At 38.2% G+C, this 24,785-nt stretch overlaps 1 protein-coding gene across 3 annotated transcripts in view; it reads left to right on the forward strand.

The window, feature by feature from the left end:
• The window catches only part of CHIC1 (cysteine rich hydrophobic domain 1), a 117,279-nt gene extending 98,239 nt beyond the window's left edge, over positions 1-19,040 (forward strand). For 2 of the 3 annotated variants that reach the window (XR_012430282.1, XM_005593962.5), the window contains 3 exons: positions 13,884-13,940; positions 14,214-14,273; positions 15,517-19,040. Coding sequence is in view for 2 of the 3 variants with exons in the window: in XM_005593962.5 (XP_005594019.2) it covers positions 13,884-13,940; positions 14,214-14,273; positions 15,517-15,567 (168 nt within the window). In the remaining variant the exon portion in view is untranslated. The remainder of the gene's footprint in view (positions 1-13,883; positions 13,941-14,213; positions 14,274-15,516) is intronic. The other variant, XM_005593963.5, reaches the window with a different exon arrangement.
• The last annotated feature ends 5,745 nt before the right edge of the window (positions 19,041-24,785 follow it).

Consider the following 24,785-nt stretch of genomic DNA (forward strand, 5'->3'; position numbering starts at 1 on the left):
AATGTTCCCTAGAGGTGTTGTTTCACCTCATCTCAACTATGTATTGATTGATTCCAAGGTAGAGAGGTGACACAGATGTGCTTAAGCCCCCAGTCACAGTTTAATTGCTGTCGGAATGCCAGTGTATCTTGTCGCTCCACCACGTATTTCAAGGCACATATTTCAAGGGCTTTCAGACGTGCAAGAATCTTTTGATCTATATATACCCTGCCGTAAGAGACATTCATTAGAGACATTCCTGGCCAAATTATCTACAAAAGTAGCTGTTTGTAGTGATTCAGTAATAGATGCTACAGCAACACTAGCAATTGCTAGGATGACTATGGCAGAGACTATAAAGGCTGTAAGTGTAACTATGAATCTTTTGTGTCTGACCTGGGACAGGGCACTTTCTAAGGTGGTGAGAGCAGAGGAACCTTGCCAATCGTGTGTCAAATCGACTGGTAGGAATGCCTTAGATTGTCTCCTTAATACCATGACACTTGTAATTTAAATTAGGTATATCGTAATTAGTGATACAAGAGGCGAACCAAGCCTGTCCCTGCACTCAGGTCACAAACGTGGAGTTTTGGGATGTAATGGAAATATTGATTCCCATAAGGAAAACATGTGGATGGGTAGTGCAAATCAGGTACTGATCAGTGTGATTATGAAAAATGGTCATAGTGTAATTGTGACTGGAATTATGATATGTCCCATGCCAGGTTTTAAGGGAGGTGCTAAGATGTCCCAGGCACCATAAAGTGTCTTGGAGTGGCATGGACTCTAGTTGGGATTTGGGATACCGCACCCCACTATTGGCCCAAATTATAGGGGAGCAGGCCATGGCTACGAAACTGTCAGTGATGCCATGGTAGATGGGAACATCAGTATGATCACCCTGAAAGGGCTGTGGGAGCTCCAGTTAAAGACGTTATAATTGCCTAACTGGAGGCTATGGGCTTGTGCCCCGTGATAGACATCCCAGCCAAGTGGAATCCATTACTTTCTTGGCTTTGCTCTTTAGCACAGGGAGGAATGCTGGGGAAAGTGGCATTGGTGGCATTGCCCAGTTTGAGGCTACCTATAACTAAGACTATTAAGGTATTTCCTTTGCCATGATGTAGCCATAATTGTGTTTGGGCAGGTACACAGTAAGGGTTAGAACTTTTATAACTTACACACAGTAGGAGGATAGTGGAGTGATATGTAGTGTTACCTGGCACCTTAGTCCAATGTGTGCCATTAATGAGGGACCCCACTGGGGGTAAATCTATTCCTCCTAGCCAAGCAGTTACATTATTAGAGGCTGGGAAGTGGGTGTCTGCCCAGGTGATGGGGCAGAAGAAAGGTGGATGCAAGATATGAGCCCAATAGAGTGTAGCAGGTACAGGTTGTAGACAAAGCAAGAGCGTAAAAAGGATTGATACCCTATGCAAGTTGCAGTGTACAACAGAGAGCATAGCAAGGAACAAATTATCTGGAGTAAATGGTGTCTTGTGTCCAGAGCAGGATTCGCTCAGCCTCCAGAGTTGTCTTCTTCAGCATCCCCCAAGTAATGTCCAGGGCTTGTGTCGTCCAAGGAAGCTGCATCATCTGGGGCTGCAGGTCCTGCACGGTCATTTTCTTCATTTCTGGTACTGGGTTGGGTCCTAGCCACGCCATGGTATGGTTTGATGCATCATGCCGGAATCCAAAGAGGACCTGAGGGGGTGTGAACACAAGCATATCCTCTTCCCCACATTAACAAATTATTTGGACCACACCATACATTACTGTTCACATCTTTCCATAAAACTGTGGGTTTTATGTCTTGAGAGGTTTTAGCAAAGTGCTTTTCTACAGCTGATTGAAATTCATCATTTAAATTTAAGAAATTAAGGGTAAATAAGGCTTGTGCTAGTGGTGTTGCAGGATCCTTACTCATATTCCCCCTTTTTTGTTTTTTGAGCATATTTTTAAGGGTGGCATGGGTACGTTCTACTGTGGCCTGTCCTTGGGGGTTATACAGGATGCTTGTGGAATGTTGGATGTTCCATGTGTGACAAAATTGTTGAAATTGTGAGCTGACATAAGCCATACCATTGTCAATTTTAATTTTTGTGGGCTGCCCCATAAAGGCAAAAGTTAAAAGAAGATGTTTAATGACATGTCAGGTGGACTCTCCAGGAAAGGCATGAGTGCTAATTAAGTGAGAATTGGTATCAACAGATACATGTACATATCTTAGTTTTCCAAATTCAGGGATGTGTGTAACGTCTGTTTGCCATAACTGATTAGGTTCTAGTCCTCTAGGGTTAACACCTCTTGAAGGAGGGGACATGCCTGTGAGCTGGCAATCTGAGCATTGCAGGATAATTTATTTAGCAAGTCTCTGGGTAAGTTGAAATTGTTAAGTTTCTCCAATTTTGGTGGAAAAGTTGATGCAATTGGGTGGCTTGATCAAACAGTAATGTCATAACTTGTAGGTCTGCTTGATCATTGCCATAAGCCAATGGGCTAGGCAGTGAGCTGTGGGCTCGAATATGTGTGATAAAAGTAGGATGTGTACATTAATCTAGCAGTTGCTGAAGTTGAAGAAAAAGTGCACACAGGGTGAGCTCCAGAGTGGACTTCATGAGGGCTGTTTCAAGGTTCTGCAGTAAATAAACAGAATAAGCAGAGTCACTAACAATATTGATGGGCTGAGCAGAAAAAGTTTCCAGGGCTCCCACTTCAGCTGAGTGCTAGTAAATCCAGAATGAATGAGGGAATTATGCGGTCTCCACCAAACAGCCACTTTTCTATGTTTACCAGAGCCATGTAAACAGTGTTAAAGCGTTAGGTATGGGGGAGTGAAATATTTTGGTAGGCACAACCACAGAAGTATGAGATAAGAACTGAAGTAGTTTATCAGCAGGAAGGGCATTCTCTATATGGCCTGTGTAATCAGAAAGTGCTATTTGCAGGTCTAAAGATAAGGGCAATACTGCTTCTTATTGCTTCGAATTGCTTTTTACTTAAAGGAATTCTGATGACATCGATAAGGGCAATACTGCTTCTTATTGCTTCGAATTGCTTTTTACTTAAAGGAATTCTGATGACATCAGGGTCATAACCTAGCAACTGACTGCATCATCTGCCACCTGAATAGATGACTTTACTAACTAGTTGGATATAGGGAGAGGGTGATTTAGTCCTGGTATGTGAGCAAAAAACCCATTCTAGAAAGCTCAGCCCTGGGGGCATCTGTCCTGTTAACCCTGTTGGGGAATGTTTATTGGGAAAAACAAACAACTGAACTGAGTATTGTGGATGTTATGCGATCTAGTTGCCTCTGAGAAATAACTTCCTCTATTTCTTCTATTTCCCTTTTTGCTGCAGGAGTTAAATACCTTGGAGAGTCTAGGGCAGCATCACCCTTTAAGATAGAAAACAGGTTTTGTAACTTATCAGTAGTTTTGCCCAAGGTGGGGTGAAGTCAGTTAATATCACCTAGTAATTTCTGATTATCATTTAAGATGTGCAAGTTGCTAGTATTTAATTTAACCTTTTGGGTTCTTACTGACCACGAAATTAGTATGTACCTGAGATATTTCCAAGGAGAGAACATTTGTACTTTTTCAGGTGCTATGATTAAACCTCTTAACTGTGCATTCTTTATGACAGAGGCGTATAAACTTAAAAGTACTGGCTCATTGGGGCTGTTAGTAGAATATCATCCATAAAATGAATAATTGTGCAATTAGGAAATTATTTTCTATTGGGGAGCAAAGCTTGATTTACATGATATTGATACATGGTAGGATTGTTCAGCATTCCTTGAGGAAGCACTTTCCAATGAAATTGGTGAGCTAGCCTTTCATTATTGATAGCTGGTATTGTAAATGCAAATTTTTCTCTGTCCTTTTTTGGAAGGGGAATAGTATAAAAACAGTCTTTTAAGTCAATAACAACTATAGGCCAATCTTGAGGAATCACCATGGGGGAAGGGAGACCCTGTTGAAGGGGTCCCATAGGTTGCAAATTAGCATTGATAGCCCACAGGTCATGCAAAAGTCTCCATTTAGCAGACTTTTGGGAAATGACGAAAATGGGCGAATTCCAAGGGCTGTTTGATTGTTCTATATGGCCAGCTTTTAATTGCTCAACTAATTCATGGGCTCTTTGTAATTTCTCTCCCTTTAAAAGCCACTGTTCTACCCAAATTGGATCTTGAGAGAGCCATGTCGGGTTGGGGAGGGATAATAACAGTGACCATTATTAGAAAGGGGTCTGCAAAGTGACTCCCGCATTGGGCTAATAGGTCCTGTTCCCCAAAGATTAACAGGGATGGGCATGATTAGAGGCTGTATAACTGCCTTTCTTCCCTCTGAATTGCAACATGTTAGGGGGCATGTGCTCTGCTTGGCAGTGTGTGCTTCCCCAACACTGACAATTTTTTGTTTCTGAGTGACCCAAGGCCAAGTTTCTGTTCAGTTTTGATAACTAATTATTGAAATGCCCACCCCTGTGTCCAATAAGCCAGTAAAATTTTTATTTCCAAATTTTAAGGTAATCATGGGTCTCTGATCAGTGCTTAATTGGTTCAAATATACTCCTGTGGCTCCCGTGCTTCCAAAACTTCCCTTTCTCCTTTCTCTTCCCTGGGCGTTGGGGACCCAGTACGGTAAGAGTATTAACTGAGCTATCTTTGATCCAGGGGGAAGAATATGCAGACCTTTACATTCCATCATAACTAATATCTCACCTTGATAATCACTACCCTGGTGAGCACATTAATTACTTTACTGGATAGGTGTGATTGCCCTAGGACTAATCCTACAGTTCCTAGAGGCAGTGGGCCCGAGATCCCGATTGCAACCCTTTTAAAGTCGTCTTCTTTTAGCCCTAATTCTTTGGAGCAGAGTAAGTCCAGTCCTGTGCTCCCAGTGGTGGCAGCTCTGAGAGAGAGGACTGTGGGCTTTTCATCTGACAGAGGAAAGCCACTGGCATTGCCCCAATTTGGAGCAGGGCCTGGGGCCAGTCCCTCATGAAGTTTCCCACCTGATTACTTATGGGGTTGCTGTTTTTATCAATTTGGACCTGCATTGATTTGCCCAATGTTTCCCCTTTTTATATCAGGGGCATATAGAAGGGAGTTCTTTTCCTGAGTTAACCTTAGTCTCTATTATTGGGGCATTCCCACTTCATATGACCTGGCTCTCCACATAGAAAACAATTTGGGTTTCTCTCCTTTTTCACTTTAGGAGGCCTTAATGCCATAGCCAATATTTTGGTTTTGTGTGTTTCAGTCCCCACCAGTTGACATGCTTGTATAAGTTCCCCGACTGTGGCTGCCTGTCCTCTGATTGCCTGCATTGCTTGCTGGCAGTCGATGTTAGCATTTTCATAAACCAATTGCAATAATAATATATCAGTGACCTGGGTGTGACTAATTCATCTCTTAATTGCCTGGGTTAACCAATTGATAAATTCAACAAATGGCTCCTGTGGCCCTTGTCGAACATTTACAAAAAATTGCCTGTTGAACTCCACTTTGGGGAATTCAGTCCCAAGCCCTGAGATCACACAAAGACACTTGTATGTAGACCGGGGGGTCACAATTTAGTTGTTGTTGTTCATCGGCATGGGGACACCTCCCCTGGAGCATAGCAGTGGTTGTGTCTTGCCGAGCCACTTGATTCTGTTGGCTTGTTGTTCGCACAATTCATCATATTCTGCCCTACAGAGGAGGTACTGACTGGGCTCCAAAGTTGTTTTAGCTAGCACTGATTAGTCCCATGGGCTCATACAGAAGTTGTCTACCATCGCCTCAGTTATTCCTTTCGTAAATGGTCTAGCGACTCTGCTTGCTTTAATGCTTTTTTTAAATCTTTTTATAAATGTTAAAACAAATGGGTTCATATACCTTTTTGCCTTGTCAATTTTGTATTAAGAGGCAGGCCAAGAGCTCCCCTTCTAATGCCACTTGCCTAAGACAGGGTCCCATAGCTGTAGTGTATCCCTTGTCTTTTTTCCAATTTATTGGAGGAGGGGGCTCAGGCAAAACTTCCGTTTCCTCTTTGTTATTTTTGCCCAGAAATGGCAAGGCTGAGGGAGATGGAGGTGGAAAGGTAGGTGATGGTTCCTCTTCCCTCCCCCTTTTAGGCTCTTCTGTGTATAGCGGGACCAAAGCAGCCCTTACTAAAGCCCATACCATTAGAGATGTGACTGGGACCCATTGCCCTTGTGCATGATGTTCTTGAAGATTTCTCTTCACTTGTTCCAAGAGCTCTACATCTAGCGTACCTTCTTCCGGGAACCATGGGTTATGGGAAACAACAGTTTGCATTAGGTCCCTTAATTGAGCCTGCGAAACCGAGGCTCCACTAGCTTTAAGCAGCTGTTTCAATACTTTTATATACTGTTGCTGTTGAGCTGATAACTGTTGTCCTATGGTGAAACCCTAGCCTGAACAATTTCCTCAAACTTGCAAATCCCAAGCAGGCACCAATGACTTACTGACTGTGCAGTCTCTTCACCTTCATTTTCAAGGGTTCCATTGCGATCCGTTGCAGTTATTTCTCACATAGGGCACCAGCTGCTGGGTCTGACCGGCAGACCATGGCAGAGCGACAGATGAAAAAATGTATGCAGACATAGGTTTTTTGCCTGGCTGCATGGCTAGGGGACTGGAGTGCCCACCAAGGAGGGCACCATAAAGAGTCCCAGCAGCCACAGTCCTGACAAGCCAGTGCTGTGGGCATTTATTTAGTACAGATTTAATGACACAGGCTTTGAGTCAACACACTTGTGGGTAATTAACATGGCCGCCCCCCTGGAGAGAGCAGTCCTGCACACAAATGATTAAAGACCAGGTTCTGAGGCCTAAGTAAACTAACTTATCTAGATCAATTCCTTTACACTTCCTTTTTTTCTACGTTTTGCTCTCAGGCTCCACATAAGAGAATTTGGCTGCCTTCAGCCAAATTATCTTTCAAAGCTTTTGTAAAACCTCCCGGCCTTCCAAGAAGGTTTGTGTTTTTCCTATAATTTCTCCCACCCCCATGACCAATCTCCTACATCTGCCTTAATTTCATTATGTACCCAAGGGTCATTTAGGAGCACATTGTTCAGTTTCGATGCAGTTGTTTGGTTGTATTGGGGAGTTTATTATATATTAACTTACACAATCACAAGGTCCCACAGTCTGCAAGCTGAGGAGGAAGGAGAGACAGTCCAAGTCCCAAAACAGAAGAACTTGGAGTCCAATGTTCAAGGGTAGGAAGCATCCAGCATGGGAGAAAGATGTAGGCTGGGAGGCTAGGCCAGTCTCTCCTTTTCACATTTTTCTGCCTGCTTTATATTTATTGGCAGGTGATTAGATTGTGCCCACCAGATTAAGGGTGAATCTGCCTTCCCCAGCCCACTGACTCAAATGTTAACTTCTTGTGGCAACACCATCACAGACACACCTAGGATCAATACTTTGTATCCTTCAGTCCAACCAAGTTAACACTCAGTAATAACCATCACAGTGGTTTTGAGGGAATTTCTTAATCTTGTGTTCTAATTTGATTGTCCTGTGCTCTGAAAGACTATTATGATTTCGGTTCTTTTGCATTTGCTGAGGAGTGTTTTACTTCCAATTATGCGATCAATTTTAGAGTAAGTACCATTTGGCGATGAGAAGAATGTATATTCTGTTGTTTTGGAGTGGAAAGTTCTTAGATATCTATCAGGTCCACTTGATCCAGAGCTGAGTTTAAGTCCTGAATGTCTGTTAATCTTCTATCGCAATGATCTGTCTAATATTGTCAGTGGGGTGTTAAAGTTTTTCACTATTATTGTGTGGGAGTCTAAGCCTTTTGAAAGTCTCTAAAAACTTGCTTTATGAATCTGGGTGCTATTGTATTGGTTGCATATATATTTAGGTAGTTAACTCTTCTTGTTGAATTGAACCCTTTACCATTATGTAATGCCCTCTTTTGTCTTTTTTGATCTTTGTTGGTTTAAAGTTTGGTTTTTCAGAAACTAGGATTGCAACCCCTGCTTTTTTCTGCTTTTCATTTGTTTGGTAAATTTTCTTCCTTCCCTTTATTTGTAGCATATTTTTGTCTTTGCATGTAGGATGGGTCTTGAAGACAGCATACCAATATGTCTTTGTTCTTTATCCAGCTTGTCATTCTGTGTCTTTTAATTGGGGCATTTAGCCATTTACATTTAAGGTTAGTGTTGTTATGTATGGATTTGATTTTTTTCATCATGATGCTGTTTATTTTGCAAACTTGTTTATGTGATTGCTTCATTGTGTCACTGGTCTGTGTACTTAAGTATGTTTTTGTAGTAACTGATGACAGTTTTTCCTTTCCATATTTAGTGCTTCCTTCAGGAGTTCTTGCAGGGGAGGTCTGGTGGTAACAAATTCCCTCAGCATCTGCTTGTCTGAAAAGGATTTTATTTCTCTTTTGCTTATGAAGCTTAGTTTGACTGGACATGAATTTGGGGGTTGGAAATTCTTTTCTTTAAGAATGTTGACTGTTGGCCCCCGATTTCTTCTGGCTTGTAGGGTTTTTCACTGAGCGGTCTGCTTTTAGTCTCATGGGCTTCCCCTTGTATGTGACTTGGCCTCTCTCTCTGGCTACCCTTAACATTTTTTCTCTCATTTCGACCTTGGAGAATCTGATGATCATGCATTGGGGATGATCTCGTGGAATATCTTACTGAGTTTCTCTGCATTTCTTGAATTTGAATGTTGGCCTGTCTAGCTAGTTTGGGGAAGTTCTCTTGGATGATATCCTCAAGTATGTTTTCCAATTTGGTTCCATTCTCCCAGTTTCTTTCAGGTACCCAAATCAGTCATAGATTCGGTCTCTTTACGTAATTCCATATTTCTCAGAGGTTTTGTTCATTTCTTTTCAGTCTTTTATCTGTATTGTCATCTTTCTGGCTTATTTCAGAAAGATAGTCTTCCAGCTCTGACATTCTTTCCTCTGTTTGGTCTACTTTGCCATTAATACTTGTGATTGTATTGTGAAGTTCTTGTAGTATATTTTTCAGGTCTAACATATCAGTTATTTTTCTCTCTAAACTGGCTATTTTGGCTGTCAGCTCCTGTATTGTTTTATCATGATTCTTAGCTTGTTTGCATTGGGTTACAACATGCTCCTTTAGCTCAGCGAAGTTCATTATTACCCACCTTCTTAAGCCTACTTCTGTCATTTCAGCTATCTCAGCCTCAGCCCAGTTCTGAGCCCTTGGTGGAGAGGTGTTGTGGTCATTTGTAGGAACAGGGGCACTCTGGATTTTTGAGTTTTTAGCATTTTTTTGTTCTTTCTCATCTTTGTGGGCTTATCTACCTTTGATTTTGGAGGTTGCTGACCTTTGGATGGAGTTTTTGTGGTTTTTTATTGTTGTTTTCTCTTTGTTTTTCTTCTGACAGTCTGGCCTCTGTTCCATAGGGCTGCTGCAGTTTGCTGAGGGTCTGCTCTAGACCTTAGTTGCCTCAGTTTTTCTCATACCTGAAGGTATCACTAGTGAAGACTGCAAAACAGAAAAGATGGCAGTCAGCCTATTCCTCTGGAAGCTCCATTCCAGGGCAGTACTGACCTTTTGCCAGCCTGAACATGCCTGTAGGAGGTGACTGGAGACCCATTTGGTGGTGTCTCCCAGTCAGGAGGAATAAGATCAGGCACCCACTTAAAGAACCATTCCGGCTGCATTTTGGTAGAGCAGCTATGCTGTGTTGGTTATCCCTTCAGCCCCTGATCAGTTTGGGCTTTTCATGGCCCACAGGCTGGACCAACTGATAAGCCCAAACAGCCAAGTTGGCAGCCTGCCTTGCCCCTCAGGCATTCCATCCCAGGGAACAGAGCGGGGAGGGGTGGCCAGAGGTTCCAACTGGGAGGACACACCTCAAAAGGAGGAGTGGATCAGGGTCCCACTTAAAGAAGCAGTCTGGTTGTGCCTCAACAGAACAGCTGTGTCATAGTGGGGAACCACGTCTGCCCCTGTGCGCTTGGACTCTCCAAAGCTAGCAGGCTGGAACAGCTGAGTGACCAACCAACCCAGGTGGTGGCCCTCCTCTCTCCCAGGCACTCCATCCCAGGGAGAGATCAGAGCTCTGCCCCTAATAGGTACCAGCAGGCATGGCTGAAAGGTCCTGCTGGGAGGTTCTGCCCAGTGAGAAGGAATGGATCAGTGCCCTGCCTAAAGAAGCAGTTTGGCTACAATCTGGGAAAGCCACTATGTTGCACTACTCAGGGGACCCTTCCTCATCTGTATTGTTTGGACTGTAAGCCCACATGGTGGAACTGCTGAGTTGTCCAACCAATCCAGGTGGTGACCCTCCTCCTCCACCCCTGCCCATCCCCTGCCACACTATGTCTCAGAGAGAGATCAGAGCTCTATCCCTAGTACGTGCCTGCAGGTGTGGCTGGAGGATCCGGCTGGGAGGTCCTGCCCAGTGTGGAAGAATGGATTTGGTCCCACTTAAAGAAGCAGTCTGGTGACAATCTGGCCAAGCCACTGTGCTGCATTGCTGGGGGACCCCTTTCTCCTCCAGACCATTTGGATTCTACAAAGCCCACAGGCTAGAACAGCTAAGTCGACCAAATAGTAGAGGTAGAACCTGTCCGTCTCCCTGTTGCCTGAGGCTGACTAGGATTCCAAGTCATTATTATTTTGTGAGGTGAGGTGGAAATGGGGCCTGCAGAACATGCCTCTCGCTCCCTGGACTCTACCCCCTTCCTAGGTGTATATGCAGACCTCCTGTCTTGCCTGAGTTGCAGACACATTCATTGGGGATCTCCGGACCAGAGTATGCAAAGCTCTTGGGTCTCTGTGCATGCCGGAGTAGCTGCTCCCCTAGACTCCATACAGCTCTGTATCAGACCCAAGGCTCTGGTGGCATGGGCTCACAAGGAGATCTGCTGACCCATGGGTTGCAAAGATCCCTGAGAGAAGCATGGTTTCCCAGGGTCACACAGTCACTCACTGCTTCCTAGGGCTGGAGGTGGGTTTCTCTTGGCTCCATGTCACTCCCAGGTGGGCCATTGCCCCACCCTGCTTTTGTTCTCTGTGTGTCGAGTTACTTCTCTAATCAGTCCTAACATGAGAACCTAGATATTTCAGTTGAAGGTGCTATATTCACTCACCCCTTTCATTCCTCTCCTTGAGAGTGGTGGACCACAGCTGCTTCTAATTGGCCATCTTGGCCCCTCTCCCTTTATTTGGCTTTTCTCTTTTTCCCTTGGTCTAGCTAATGGTTTATCTACTTTATCTTTTCAAGAACCAACTTTTTCTTTCATTTATCTTTCATATTTTTTAGTCTCTATTTTTTTTCTGCTTTGATCTATATTATTTTTTCCTTCTATGAATTTTAGGTTTGGTTGGTTCTTGCTTTTCTATTTCCTTGAGGTACATCATTATATTCTTTCTTTCAAATCTACTGTTTTGATGTAGGCATTTATTGCTATAAAGTTCTTTCTTAGTATTGCTTTTGCTGTATCTTATAGGTTTTGGTACGTTGCTTTTCCTTTTTATTTGTTTTTGGAAACTTTATTTTCTCCTTAATTTCTTTATTGACCTAGTGGTCTTTCAGGAGCACATTATTTAATTTCCATGTATTGGCACAGTTTCCAAATTTCTCTTGTTATTGATTTCTGGTTTTAGTCTATGGTGGTCTGAGAAGATACTTGATATGATTTTGATTTTCTTCCATTTGAGATAGTTTTTTACTTAACATGTTTTTTGTCATGAAAATGTTCCATGTGCTGATGAGAAGAATGTATATCCTGCAATTGTTGGATGAAATGTTTTGTAAATGTCTATTAGGTCTGTTTGGTCTATAGTGCAGTTTAAGTCTGATGTTTGTTTTTTAATTCTCTGTTCAGATGATCTGTCTAGTCTCTCCTGGCCTGGAAGGTTTCTGCTGAGAAATCTCCTGTTAGTTGATGTGAATTCCCTTATATGTGACTTGCTGCATTTCTCTTGCTGTTTTTAGAATTCTGATTCTGACTTTAACAGTTTGACTATGATGTGCCTTGAAAACGACCTTTTCAGTTGAATCTCTTTTGGAGTCTTTGAGCTTTCTGTATTTGGATGTCTATATCTCTTCCAAGACTTGGGACGTTTTCAGTTATTGTTTCATTGAATATGTTTTTTATCCATCTCTTCTCTTCTAGAACTCCCACAAGTCAAAAATTTGTTTGCTTGATGGTGTCACAGAGGCTTTCTTTATTCTTTTTCCTTTTATCTTTTTTTTCCTGCCTAGGTTATTTCAAAAGACTTTTCTTCAAGTTCAGAAATTGTCTTTTGCTTGTCTATTGTTGAAGCTTTCTATTGTATTTTTAATTTCATTCATTGAATTCTTCAGTTCTAGAATTTCTGTTTTGTTCTTTTTAATGATATCTTTGTTGGGTTTCTCATCTAGATTATTAATTGCTTTCCTGAGTTTTAAATCTTGTTTATTTTGTTTTCTTATATATCAGTTTTCTTAAGATCATTTTTAATGCCTTTTCAGGCACTTCATAAATTTAATTTTCTTTGGAGTCTGTTGCTCGAAAATTATTGTGTCCTTTTGGAGGTTTTGTTTGTTTGCTTTCTTTGTTGTTGTTGCTATTGTTGTTGTTTGTCCTTACATTGATATCCACATCTACTATAATTGCCACTTCATTCATTTGTGTGGAGTAGTTCCCATAGGGAAAGAGTTTTTCCTGTAGATGTATCTATAATGTTGGTTGGGTAAGGTGCTTTGGCTTTGGTTCTGCATGGGCAGCACAGTGTAGTCTCCTTTAATTACTTTGGCTGTAATCAGTTTCAGCAGTGTCTTTGAGTTCCTTAGTGGCTCAGGCTTCAGTTGATTGTGGAGGCTGTGGTAAGGCTTTGTTTGGGACAGCAGTGCCAAGTAGACTGGTCCTCAAACCCCCAGATAGTGCATGTGGGCACTGGCATTGGCTTGCCCTGAGTATTTCAGTCTTTGGACCATGGGTGGGCCATGCAGGTATAAAAAGTGGTGGCAGCAGGCCCTGGGTGGGCCAGTCCTCAGGCCCTCATTCAGGGCATGCAGGTCCCAGTGGGCCAAGAAGTTTGCTCCTCAGTCTCCCAGACCAGATAGTCCCTGGGGCCCTGGGAGGAGCACGTAGGTCCTGGCGGTGTCTGCAGTGAGCCAGTGGGTGGGTCCATTAGTTCTCAGGTAGGGCACACTGGTATTGGCAATGTCTATGATGAGCTAGGCAGGTGTCATCTTTTATTTTAATGTTTTGAAAAGTTTTTTTTAACATTTTGTACTCCCTACAAAATATACAGATTCTAAATGAAGCAACTCAGTCTCTGTCCCCCTCTTTGCTACATTACTGCTTCTCTGATTTATATTTTTCTAAGTATAAGTTTTTCCACTGGCTGTTTTTAACATGTTCTTTTCAGTGGAAATTCTGATATATGTTGGCTTGCTTTATTCAGCCTGTAGACCTTGACTGAATGCTATATGACAGGTATTGTGCCAGGAGCTGTGGTAGGAAAACTTTCCATGAGAAATTAGATTAGCTTGGCATTAGATGATTATTTAAAGTAATCTTATGACAGTTGTGTGAAAATCTAGATTAAATTCATAAATGAATTACTGTCTCAAGTTAGTATATTGTTTAGGTTTTCACAGTAGTCCAGTGAATGGCCTCACAACACAAAGAAATTCATACATATTTCATTTTAGAAAGCATATATAAAAATATGATTGATTGATAGGTAGATAATCTTATAATAGTCATTCAAAATTTTACTCCTTTTTAGCACTTTCTGCCACTTATATTGCTTATTTCTCATTTCTAATAGAAAAACAAGGAGAAAGTAATAGGATATTACAAGTAGGCAGAAAAATATAGATGCACATAGTTTACATAACTCTTCAGGTCATCTTGTAACAAAGTCTTGATCATTTTTCTTAGACCAGAAGATCAATTCAGAAGTTAATAGAATGGGAAAATAACAGATTATATCACAAGGTAAGAAATTTTAAGCAAATAAGTGCCCTATTCATGTATTTGCAGTATTAAATTGAAAAAATAAATACAAAATGGGAATTTTTTAGGCCACAAAGGAATGGATTAGAGAACTAATACTCAATTTTTAAGATATATTCTTTACAAGGTATTTTTAAGTGCTCTGTTTAGTATCCTGTACTTTTCCTGGATTGTTTTCAGTGATTTATTCAAATGTATAGGTTGTAATTAGTTTAAGTTAATATAAAAATTCTTAACAAGACTATACTTTCTTAGCTTGCTTTGCACTGGAAGTTGACTAAGAGGAAATGTGAAACTAGCAATATGATGGAGTATGTAAGTATGAGGTTGTTTTTAATTATTTTTTGATTCATTCTAAATGTACCATTTTCCTGTGTTTCTCATTTGTCAACTATTCCTTCTTTTTTTCTTCTCAGCCAGAACTTTTGTCCATTGAAATATAGAGGTTTTCTTCTATCTTCTTTAGATTTGTAGCCAACCTAAAATATCTTGAAAGCTAACAATCATTTAGATCTTAGAAAAGTTTCAGTTAGTGTGCTAAAATGAAAACATTGTACAACCTTAATCATTTAACATAGGCACAAACCATAGCATGTGGTGGTGGGGAAAGCTGCTGTTGAACAAAATGTTTCTAAATGTAATCTTGTCAAAACTTGCATAAAATAGGAGTTGACATCTGCATTCTGGATTCCTATTAATGGCTTTTTTTTTTTTTTTGGCTGACATTTAACTTTTAGTGAAGAAACTGTAAGGTTCTAATTTTTGTTTTAATTGAAAGCTATACAATCTTAGTCATAAGACATAAATTCACATATAGCCAATGTGATCAATTTTGCATAATTAATATTGAAAAGAATATTAAATTTATCCAAACTTCCAAGATGTAGTATATATTTAATAATAAACATTCCATGTGTGTTTCATAAGTAAGGATTATTATCATATCTCTCTACACTTTGAATAATTTTGGGGAAAATGTGCATATGACCACAAGTCTTAAATTCATTATAGATAAAACATTCAAAAACTATCCGAGTTTTTTAAAATTATATTTCCAAACCTTTTGTAATTAATATGTTTTACTCAATCCATTTGGGCACATTATATTTTTCACAACTTGTGAACGATAGTAATCTCCAACTAATATCAGTTGCTTTAATTGAAAAATATATAGATCTAATATAAAGACATTTTTTAATCTGTGTAGCATTTTTTAAAATCTCTACTTTGCTAACAAAAAGATAGGGGTGTGGGGGAAAAGCATAATATAATAGAGTTTGCTTCTCTGAACCTAGACAAATAGTTATTGTAAATCTGATAGTAAAATCTGTTAGCTACAATAAGTAGTTTTGTTTGCCAGCTTAATTTTTAAATTGCCAATCTAATTACAACTTGTGGTTTAAGTTCTTCACATAATTTTTCATGATTTTCACTTACTTTATATGGTGTAGAATTGAAATATTGTGCTATGAAAAACGATTATAGAGTTTCTGGGTTGTTTATAAGTTATATTAAATGAAAAATATTTTGTAAATATATTCTTGTTTTTATTTTACAGGTAATACTAATAGAATTCTTACCAAAATATCCCATATTCCGACCTGACTGAGGAGTTTTATCCAGTCACTTCTGTGTTTCCTGTCATTTCCTACCCTTAGTGCCTTGTAGATTTGGAATGAAGATGGTCTTCTTTGCTGTGTTCAACTTATTCTTTATAATGGTAGAATATTCTTCTCACTCTTTTGTGTTGGTTTATGAAGAACATTTGCACATCTTTTTTGTCGTTAAATGAGGCTTGTGTTTTGCACTCTCAATTTTAAATACACACACATGCGTGTGTGCATATACATATATAGATAGTTTCCATTAAAGATGAATCATCAGTGTTGGTGTTTAAAAAACAAAAACTTGTTCTGAGCATGCTGCCTTATAATTTTCATATTCATTGTTTCTAAACTCACATCATTTTTCTAGGCTACTTGATGCTCTGTAATCCCTTACTGGACAAACGTAAATAAGCTTTTGGTAGCTTTTAGAAATGGTTTTACTCTGCTTTTAAAGGACATGCAATTAATGGCACTGGTTTTGTCCTGCACTTTGCTTTATCACTTATGTTAGTGGATAAAATACTTAAATTCCTAAAGACTTGTAAATATTGCCTCTTTGCATAATGTAAAATGTGGTATGCCATGGTTTACATAATGTAATATTACTCTTATTGTATTGCCAACAATTTTACGTAAATTTTAGTATGAATGAAGTTTGCAAGCATCCCTTTGAATGTAGAGACTGCTAACATGCTGTTTTATGGCAAGGCCATAATGAGTATGTTAAGAATTTCAGGTGTAGGGCAAGGTTGCCCTTTGTAACAAGTGGATTAAAATTGAAATTATTATCTCAGATATTCTGTATTGCACCTGAAACCATGACCTTTATTTTTCCTTTTCATTTAATAATTTCCATTTTGTTCTCTACTCCTTCCCACAAAAAAATTACTTGACATCTGACACATTTCACAGTCTCACTATCCTGCATTTATTAGCCTTTTCTTCCTTCGAAAATACACACAATTATGACCTTTAAGGAGTATTTTGAGATTTCAGACATCTTCAGAAGGTATCTAGACCCTCTTGAAAGCTGTTAATGCCTTTCTGCAGTTCTGATATTCTAGTTTGAGAAATAACTAATTGAGAAGCTGTAGCTAAAGAGTATATAGCAGCTGATTCATAATTGAAAAAAATTATGTTCTGTTTTTGAAGATCTTTTATAAAACATTAATGAGGAAAGACAAGTGTTTAGACAAAATTATTTTAGTTTATAAATTCAGCACATATGTAACATTTATTTGGTACATATGTCTCTTTTTCTTCACAATTAAAATGATTGCTAGCACCACACAACTAGAATTTGAAAATTCAGTATAATGAAAGCTTTATATCACATTAATTCAACTGCAAATGTATGCCTGTTTGTAGGCATTATTTGTAACTCATAGTGCTAAAAATAAAAGTGTCTAGGGCTCAATAATATTTTGTCATCTTTTACTGCTTTTAGTAAACCTTTTAGGCAAGATTCATCTCAGTGAAGTGAACAATCATTTATTCATACAAGGTCAAGCCTTTTTAAGCCACTCTTAAAATTTATTCCTAATTTGAAATCCATAGTCCTTGACCAGTTTAAAAAAGAGAGAAAAAGAAGATACTATTTGATATGTGATTATAATTGTGTGCACAAACACTTTTCCACCTTCCTCTGTGCCCCATTACCTCTATGCCACTCAGCCACCCCAAATCTCTAACCTTTAATAATGTGTATGCCTGCAAATATCATGTGTTTGCCTGCTGCAAAATTCAAGGTGTATTTTTATAGACAAGGTAGAGGCCTCTGAAAATGTATACCAAATGTCTTGTTTTATAGCTAAGGTCAGGGAAAAATTGTATCTGAGGTTTATGTTCCAGCTATTGTTATCAAATTTTTGCTTCAAACTGTGATATTTTAATACCAAAATCGATTTTCAGCATAATACAGAATGTCTCATTATCACTGATAGGATAATTGCCTTTAAGTGTTAATCCTTAGAAGTCTTATTTTTTTTTTCTGTAACCTTAGAATTTGATCATATGATAGTCATAGGAACTTTTTCTGCCATGTATAAATCACACTTGGTTTTGCTCAAAGAACAGCAGGAAATGGTGAATTGTTTCCATGAAACAATTATTGAGAATGGGAATAGAGTGTGTCTGGAAATAACACAGTATAATTCAAGTTACAGTAGCATTTGTCACAAAAACCATTTGTCAGCATGTGTAAACTTAATTTTAAAGCCTATTCTAATCACTCAAGTTTGTTATTTTATGGTTCGTTATGCTGGTTGACTCATCTTAGTTTCTCCAACTACCCAAAAAAATACCAATTTTTTTCCTCTCTTGTATGACTACTTTTTCAAACTGTTTTTCTTTGCAGGGGGCTGATTAGCAATTGAGTATTTTGTAATGTTTGCGGGGAGTGGTGCTTTGTTTTCAGTGAAATTGGTTGCAATGAATGCTAAAATGACACAGCACACTGGTGATTAATTCCTCCCCCATGGAGCCTTTTTTCTGTTACGCTTAGGATAGAACATACTTGTAATTTTCCATTAGGTTAGTAACATACTTTTGTGAAAGTTGTTTTTAGACTGAAGAAAGTAATTTTGAATTTCTTTGTTACATAATATTCCTTTATGAAACTTGTGATAGTTTCCAGAGCAAAACAACATGTATTTGCCAAAGTATATAAATCTCACAAGGCTTTGAGGTTACAAGCTAAGATTGTTTTTTTAAATCAATGTTCTAGTGTTTCCCATTTGGCCCAAGATTCTGGCTTAATAAATTTGACCAACTGCCTATTTTTAAGCTTGTCCTAAAAGCCAATAACATGTTTATTCCTAATAACTAATATGGACAAGTGTTATTTACAGATTTATTAACTCCATCCCAGATATATCTCCACTCTTTGTTCCCTCCTAACACTTATGCTAATTTAGGAAAGAGACCACTGTAGTAAAATTTTAGAAGAAGATGGAGAAGTGCCTTGTCTTTTTAGAACAAAGATAACACATTACGTGTAAGGAAGCATAAAAATGAATTGGTAGATTATTAGATTGGAAATCATCCTTTTCAACTAGGTTTAAGAATATTTTGCTGGTGTATTATCTTTTATTTATTATGTAAAGCCTCTTTCCTTCCTTTTCCCCAATCATGATATATTAGTGACAAAATGTTATAGAACCGGACTATTACTCACTTAAAAAAACAGTATAATTCTAAACATGTAATTTAACATGTAATTTAATTTAGTTCTGGAAGGACAGTTGTCTTCGATTAAAGCCCCACCAAAACCCATTTAAGTATTTAATGTACATACTATTCATATTATGGCCTGTAAACACTAATATCTGAGCAATTAAACTCATCTACCATTTTGGTGAAATTTGAATAAGTTTAAAAACGTGTAAGCCTTTGAACAAATGTATGAAAGCTTTAAAAGATCATTAGCATTTTTATTTTGTTTACAAATAAGCTTCCATTAAAAAAAAAAATAAAACCTCACTACTTGAACGTTAAGCTCTCAAACAATATTGTACTAAAATGTACTATATTGACCTAGGAGGATATAGAAATTATGTTCACCTGATTAACTGGAGCAGTTTCACATAGTGGAAATACTTTTTTCCTGATTTGATTATAAGTGCTCAAATTTATTGAAATTAGATTCTCTTATGCCTATAAAAGTATACTTTAAAAATATTTTGCAACAACTGTCAAATTATTTGAGTTCCTTTAAATAGCAAACAGTTGGGAAATGTTCCACAAGAAATGCATAGGTTTTATTAATACCTGTTCATGTAGTATGTGGACTAAAACAATTGATATTTATCTGTATATATAAATGAATGATCTTATCTTGCCCCAAATTTTTCTTACCTGATTGTGAGCCAGCCTTTTTGCTTTGATGGCACCCCGTGAGTATGTTCCATTTTCTGTGGACTTTGTCAAATTCATACAATACGAGGAAATGATCTAATATTGTGGGCACCAGGCAGTTCATCTTAATTGCATGTCTGTCTCTTCTTCTGTAAAATTATGGGGTGGAACCTAGAGCTGTACAAAAAATTAGAGATCCCTTAACATTCTGTGATTCAAAGAATTCTTAGGACATTTTTACTCTATAGAATCTCAGAATGATTACTCTCAGATCTACTGTTCTTGGTGGAAACTCTCACAGTGCCTTGCATGCAGTAAAAGTTTGATTTGCCGACTGGCTGCTGGCTAATGTGTGTTAATTATCACACAGACTCCAAGAACCTGATGCTTGCTAGACCTTAGTTCCCCGGTGATGCTAAGAGTAAATGTAGTTTTCCTAGGAACTGAGCACTGAGGTCTGTGTGCTTTGCCTGTGTAGAATCTGTCTATGCAGTTGGTATTCAGGCAAGAATTATAGCTGTAACAACAATGGAAATATTGGAGGACCCACTTTTGCATTTATGTAAAGATTTCTTATCGTATCCAACATTTACTTTAGTGTCTAATCAAATTCCATACCCTCAAAAAGATCTGTTGGAACAAATTGATAAAATTAGGTGGAAAGGAAAGTGGTATGGGTCTCAAATGCAAGTCACTTCTGGTTTAATTATTGGCTCTGCTGCTTAATTCCTCTGTACCTCACGTCCTCATTGTTGAAGTGGGGACAATAATCTGGACCTACCTCACAGGGGAATTGAGGATATTTTCATATATTAGTGTGCTTTGAAGTTGACTGAAAGATATACTGGATATCATAATTATATAATTCTAAATAGATTTCTTTAAATCCATGCTGTGTTTTCTTTTTTTTTTTTTTTTTTTTTTTTTTAGAATTACAAATTTGCTGTATTTTATTGAATAGCACATAATCTTGGGGAGTCATGCTGTGTTTTCTTTCTCAGTCAGGTCCTACAGAATGACTGTTGCAGTTGATCTGTTGTTTTAATAGTAAATTTTGTTATTAATCCCCTATGTGTTAAAAGTGGGTAATTGTATTATGTTAATACATATTTAGGGAGGAAAAGCAGGTGGATATAAATCAGTGGTTCCCAACTTCAGCAGATGATAGCAGTGGAGGGTATCCTTGATCTTTTTGTAATATTTCAAAAAGTATATTAGAAATTATACATTTACCCATAATATTCCTGCTTCACAAGCCAATTAAGACATTGAATTTCCATGCATCTTGCCTATATTCTCTCAATTCTGTGTTATCACTGCTTGCTTATTAACAACTGATCAAAAGCTGTGAATGGCAGTATGTTTTTGATTAATAATAAAATAAGCCTATTATGTGCAACTTATTAAATACTTGGAAACATGGGAAAAAGAATAATGAAGGGATTCTTATGGCAAAAATGTTGGGAACCACTTTTGTAAAGGAACTAAGATTATTTGACCCTCTCCACAGATTGCTTACCTAGTCTCTAAATAATGAAATGCGTGTGTTTGCCTGTTTTGGCTATATTAGGCTATATAACTCAAGGTGAAAATTTGCCTTCAGTTTTTTTTTCTGTTTAGAATATAACTGGCCTAGTTTATTTAGGTGTGTACATGTTGCTCATATATACACACACATAGAGGATTACAAATGTGGAAAATGTTATAATGTCATATTATAGCATTGGACTAAATATCAATTTCTGACTCTTAAAGTAGTTCTGTATATAAATTCAACATCATGAATCAAGGCAATAATTTCTCAAATGTTCTTTTATTTCTTTGTTTTTATCTCGACTTTTTTTTTTCCATTTTTTCTAGTACGCAAATAGTGTAAAATTGTTTTAATGCCTGGACTTTGAAACAAGTAACAAGTGTTTGAAAGTATATAATCTACAAGCGAATTTGCCCTCCTTGGACTAACCACATACAAATATTAATCTGGCTGCAAGAACAGGATATCCAGGTAACTAGAAAGTGGGCATTGATAAAAATATCTGGTGGAGAAGCCTAGGATTTTGACTTTTTGTCAGAGGATTCCTGTTGGGACAGCTTTACCAGAAAAGAATAATAGTGGATATGGTCGTCCAAACTAAGAACTTTCATGCACCTTGCATTGTTACGTAGCCTGTGGAATGAATTCATTTTTTCTCCCTTGAGTCCAAGAATGACTTCCCTGGAAAAACTTAATCTATATACAGCTGTGCCAAAATGAAGGATACCTGCCTCTCTGAAACTTTCACTGCTGCTTCTGTCATTGTTCACTTGTCAGATAAAATTTTATTATCTCAGGATGCAAACTTAAAATAAAGTGTAAATCTATGTGAATGAATTGAATTCTGTGTTTTTTTGATGCATCTTCCTTTCTTCCCTTCCCTATGTGTCCATCATTATAAGGCAATTAATTGAGGCTTCCTTTTAAAAATTGCATTTTATATCTGGCCTTTTCCCACATATACTAGTGTTATGTTCAATCCTGTAAGTATTTTATGCTATAAAGACATGCCTCAGAGAAGTGTGAATTCAGTTCCAGACAACCAAAATAAGTCACACAAATTTTGGGGTTTCCCAGTGCATATAAAATTTGTGTTTACACTATAATGTAGTCTACTAAATATACAATAACATTATTTCTTTAAAAAAAGTACATACCAGCCGGGCGCGGTGGCTCAAGCCTGTAATCCCAGCACTTTGGGAGGCCAAGACGGGCGGATCACGAGGTCAGGAGATCGAGACCATCCTGGCTAACATGGTGAAACCCCGTCTCTACTAAAAAATACAAAAAACGAGCTGGGCGAGGTGGTGGGTGCCTGTAGTCCCAGCTACTCGGGAGGCTGAGGCAGGAGAATGGCGTAAACTTGGGAGGCGGAGCTTGCAGTGCGCCGAGATCCGGTCACTGCACTCCAGCCTGGGAGACAGAGTGAGACTCCGTCTCAAAAAAAAAAAAAAAAAAAAAAAAAAAAGTACATACCTTAATTTAAAATATTGTATTGCTAAAAAATACTAGTGATCATCTGAGCCTTCCATAAGTCATAATATTTTTGTTGGTGGGGGGGTCTTGCTTCAATGTTGATGGCTGCTGACTGATGGGGCAGGTCATTGCTGAAGGTTAGGGTGGCTTTTGCAATTTCCTAAACTAAGACAGTGAAGTTTGCCATATTGATTGATTCTTCCTTTCACAAAAGATTTCTCTGCAGCATGCAATACTGATTGATAGCATTTTACCCACAGAACTTTCAAAATTGGAGTCAGTCCCCTCAGACCTAGCTACTACTTTCTCAACTAGGTGTATGTAATATTCTAAATCATTTGTTGTCATTTCAACAGTATTCACAGCATTTTCGCCAGGAGTGTATTCCATCTCAAGAAACCACTTCTTTGCTAATCTATAAGATGAGCATCCATTCAAGCCTTATCATGAGATTGCAGCAATTCAGTCACATCTTCAGCTTCACTTCTAATCCTCTTGCTGTTTTTACCACACCCGTAGTTACTTCCTCCACTGAAGTGTTGAATCACTCAAAGTCATCCCTGAGGGGTTGGAATCAACTTCTTCCATACTCCTGTTAACATTGATATTTTGACCTTTCATGGATCACAGATGTTTTTAATGGCACCTAGAACAGTGAATCCTTTCCAATAGATTTCCAATTTACTTTGCCCAGAGATCGATCAGAGGAATCACTATCTGTGGCAGCTATAGCCTTACAAAATGTATTTCTTAAAACTTGAAAGTTGAGTTACTTGTTGATCCATGGGTTGCCAAATCGATATTGTGTTAGCAGTCATGAAAACAACATTAATTTTCTTGTACATCTCCATCGGAGCTTGGGTGACTAAGTGCATCATCAATAAGCAGTAATATTTTAGAAGGAATCTTTTTTATTCTGAACAGTAGGTCTCAACAGTTGGCTTAAAATAGTAAGCCATGCTGTAAACAGACATTTGTTATTCTATTTGTAGGATACAGGCTGAGAAGATTTAGTGTAATTTTTAAAGGTCCTGGGATTTTTGGAATGATAAATGAGCATTGGCTTCATTAGCCCCTAACAAAAGAGTCAGCGTGTCCTTTGACGCTTTGAAGCCAGGCATTGATTCCCCCTCTCTAGCTATGAAAGTCTTAGATGGTGTCTTCTTTCAATATAAGGCTGTTTTGCCTACATTGAAAATATGTTATTTAGTGTAGCCAACTTCATCCATGATCTTAGCTAACTCTTCTGGATAACTTGTTGCTTCACCTTGCACTTTTATAGAGAAAACTTCATTTCCTTTAAGGCCTTTTTCTTTGCATTTACAATTTGCTAACTCGTGAAAGACGCCTGGCTTTCACCTTCTTGTGGCTTTTGACATGCCTTCCTTGCTAAAAATCATTTCAAGCTTTTGATTTAAAGTGGAAAACATGCACCTCTTTTTTTCACTTGAACACTGAGAGGTGATTGTAGGGTTATTAACTGGCCCAATTTCAATATTATTTTGTCTCAGGGAATAGGGAGGGCTAAGGAGGGAGAGAACTGGAGAAACAGCACATCAGTGGGGCAGTCAAAACACAATATTTATTAAGTTTTCTATCTTACATGAGTGCAGTCCATGGTCTCCCAAAACAATTACAATAGTAACATCAGAGGTCATTGATCATAAACCACCATAACAGATTTTAATAATGAAAAAGTTTGAAGTATTTTAAGAATTACCAAAACGTGGCACAGAGACATGATGTGAGCACATGCTGTTCGAAAAAAATGGTGCCAATAGACTTAATGCAGAGTTTCCACAAATCTTCAATTTGTAAAATCCACAATAGCTTCAGAGCACACCAAAATAAAGCACAGTAACATGAGCTGTGCTTGTATATTGTGTTTGGAGACCTGTGTCGTTCCCAGCATTTGGCACTTGGCTAAGTAGGAAGTTATTTCTAAATGACTTTGCATTTACCCTGCATAGCTACCTATAAACTGTAAAATTTAAGTATAAGTATAGTTCCACCTTATGGCGCATAAATTTTTAGTGCAAGGATGTGGAAATGTGAAGCTACTTGGCAAACGTTTTGACTCTTCATCAGATTGTGTAAAAAATTCAAGTGTTAATATCTTCTACTTCAGTTGCTATTCAAGTTGATTTTATGCAATAATAGATTTTTTAAGGTTATGCCTAATTTTTACAAATTCAAAGTACAACATATACAAGACAAACATTAATATTTCCCAATATATTTGGTAATTTTACTGAATATTTCAAAAAGACTATAAATTTCAAAATGTTAAAGCAGAGATGACAACACACTTAAACCTATATAAAAGTTTCATAATGCTTTGTTTAAAATTTTTTT

Source organism: Macaca fascicularis, chromosome X (assembly GCF_037993035.2).
Source record: "Macaca fascicularis isolate 582-1 chromosome X, T2T-MFA8v1.1".
NCBI lineage: Eukaryota > Metazoa > Chordata > Mammalia > Primates > Cercopithecidae > Macaca > Macaca fascicularis.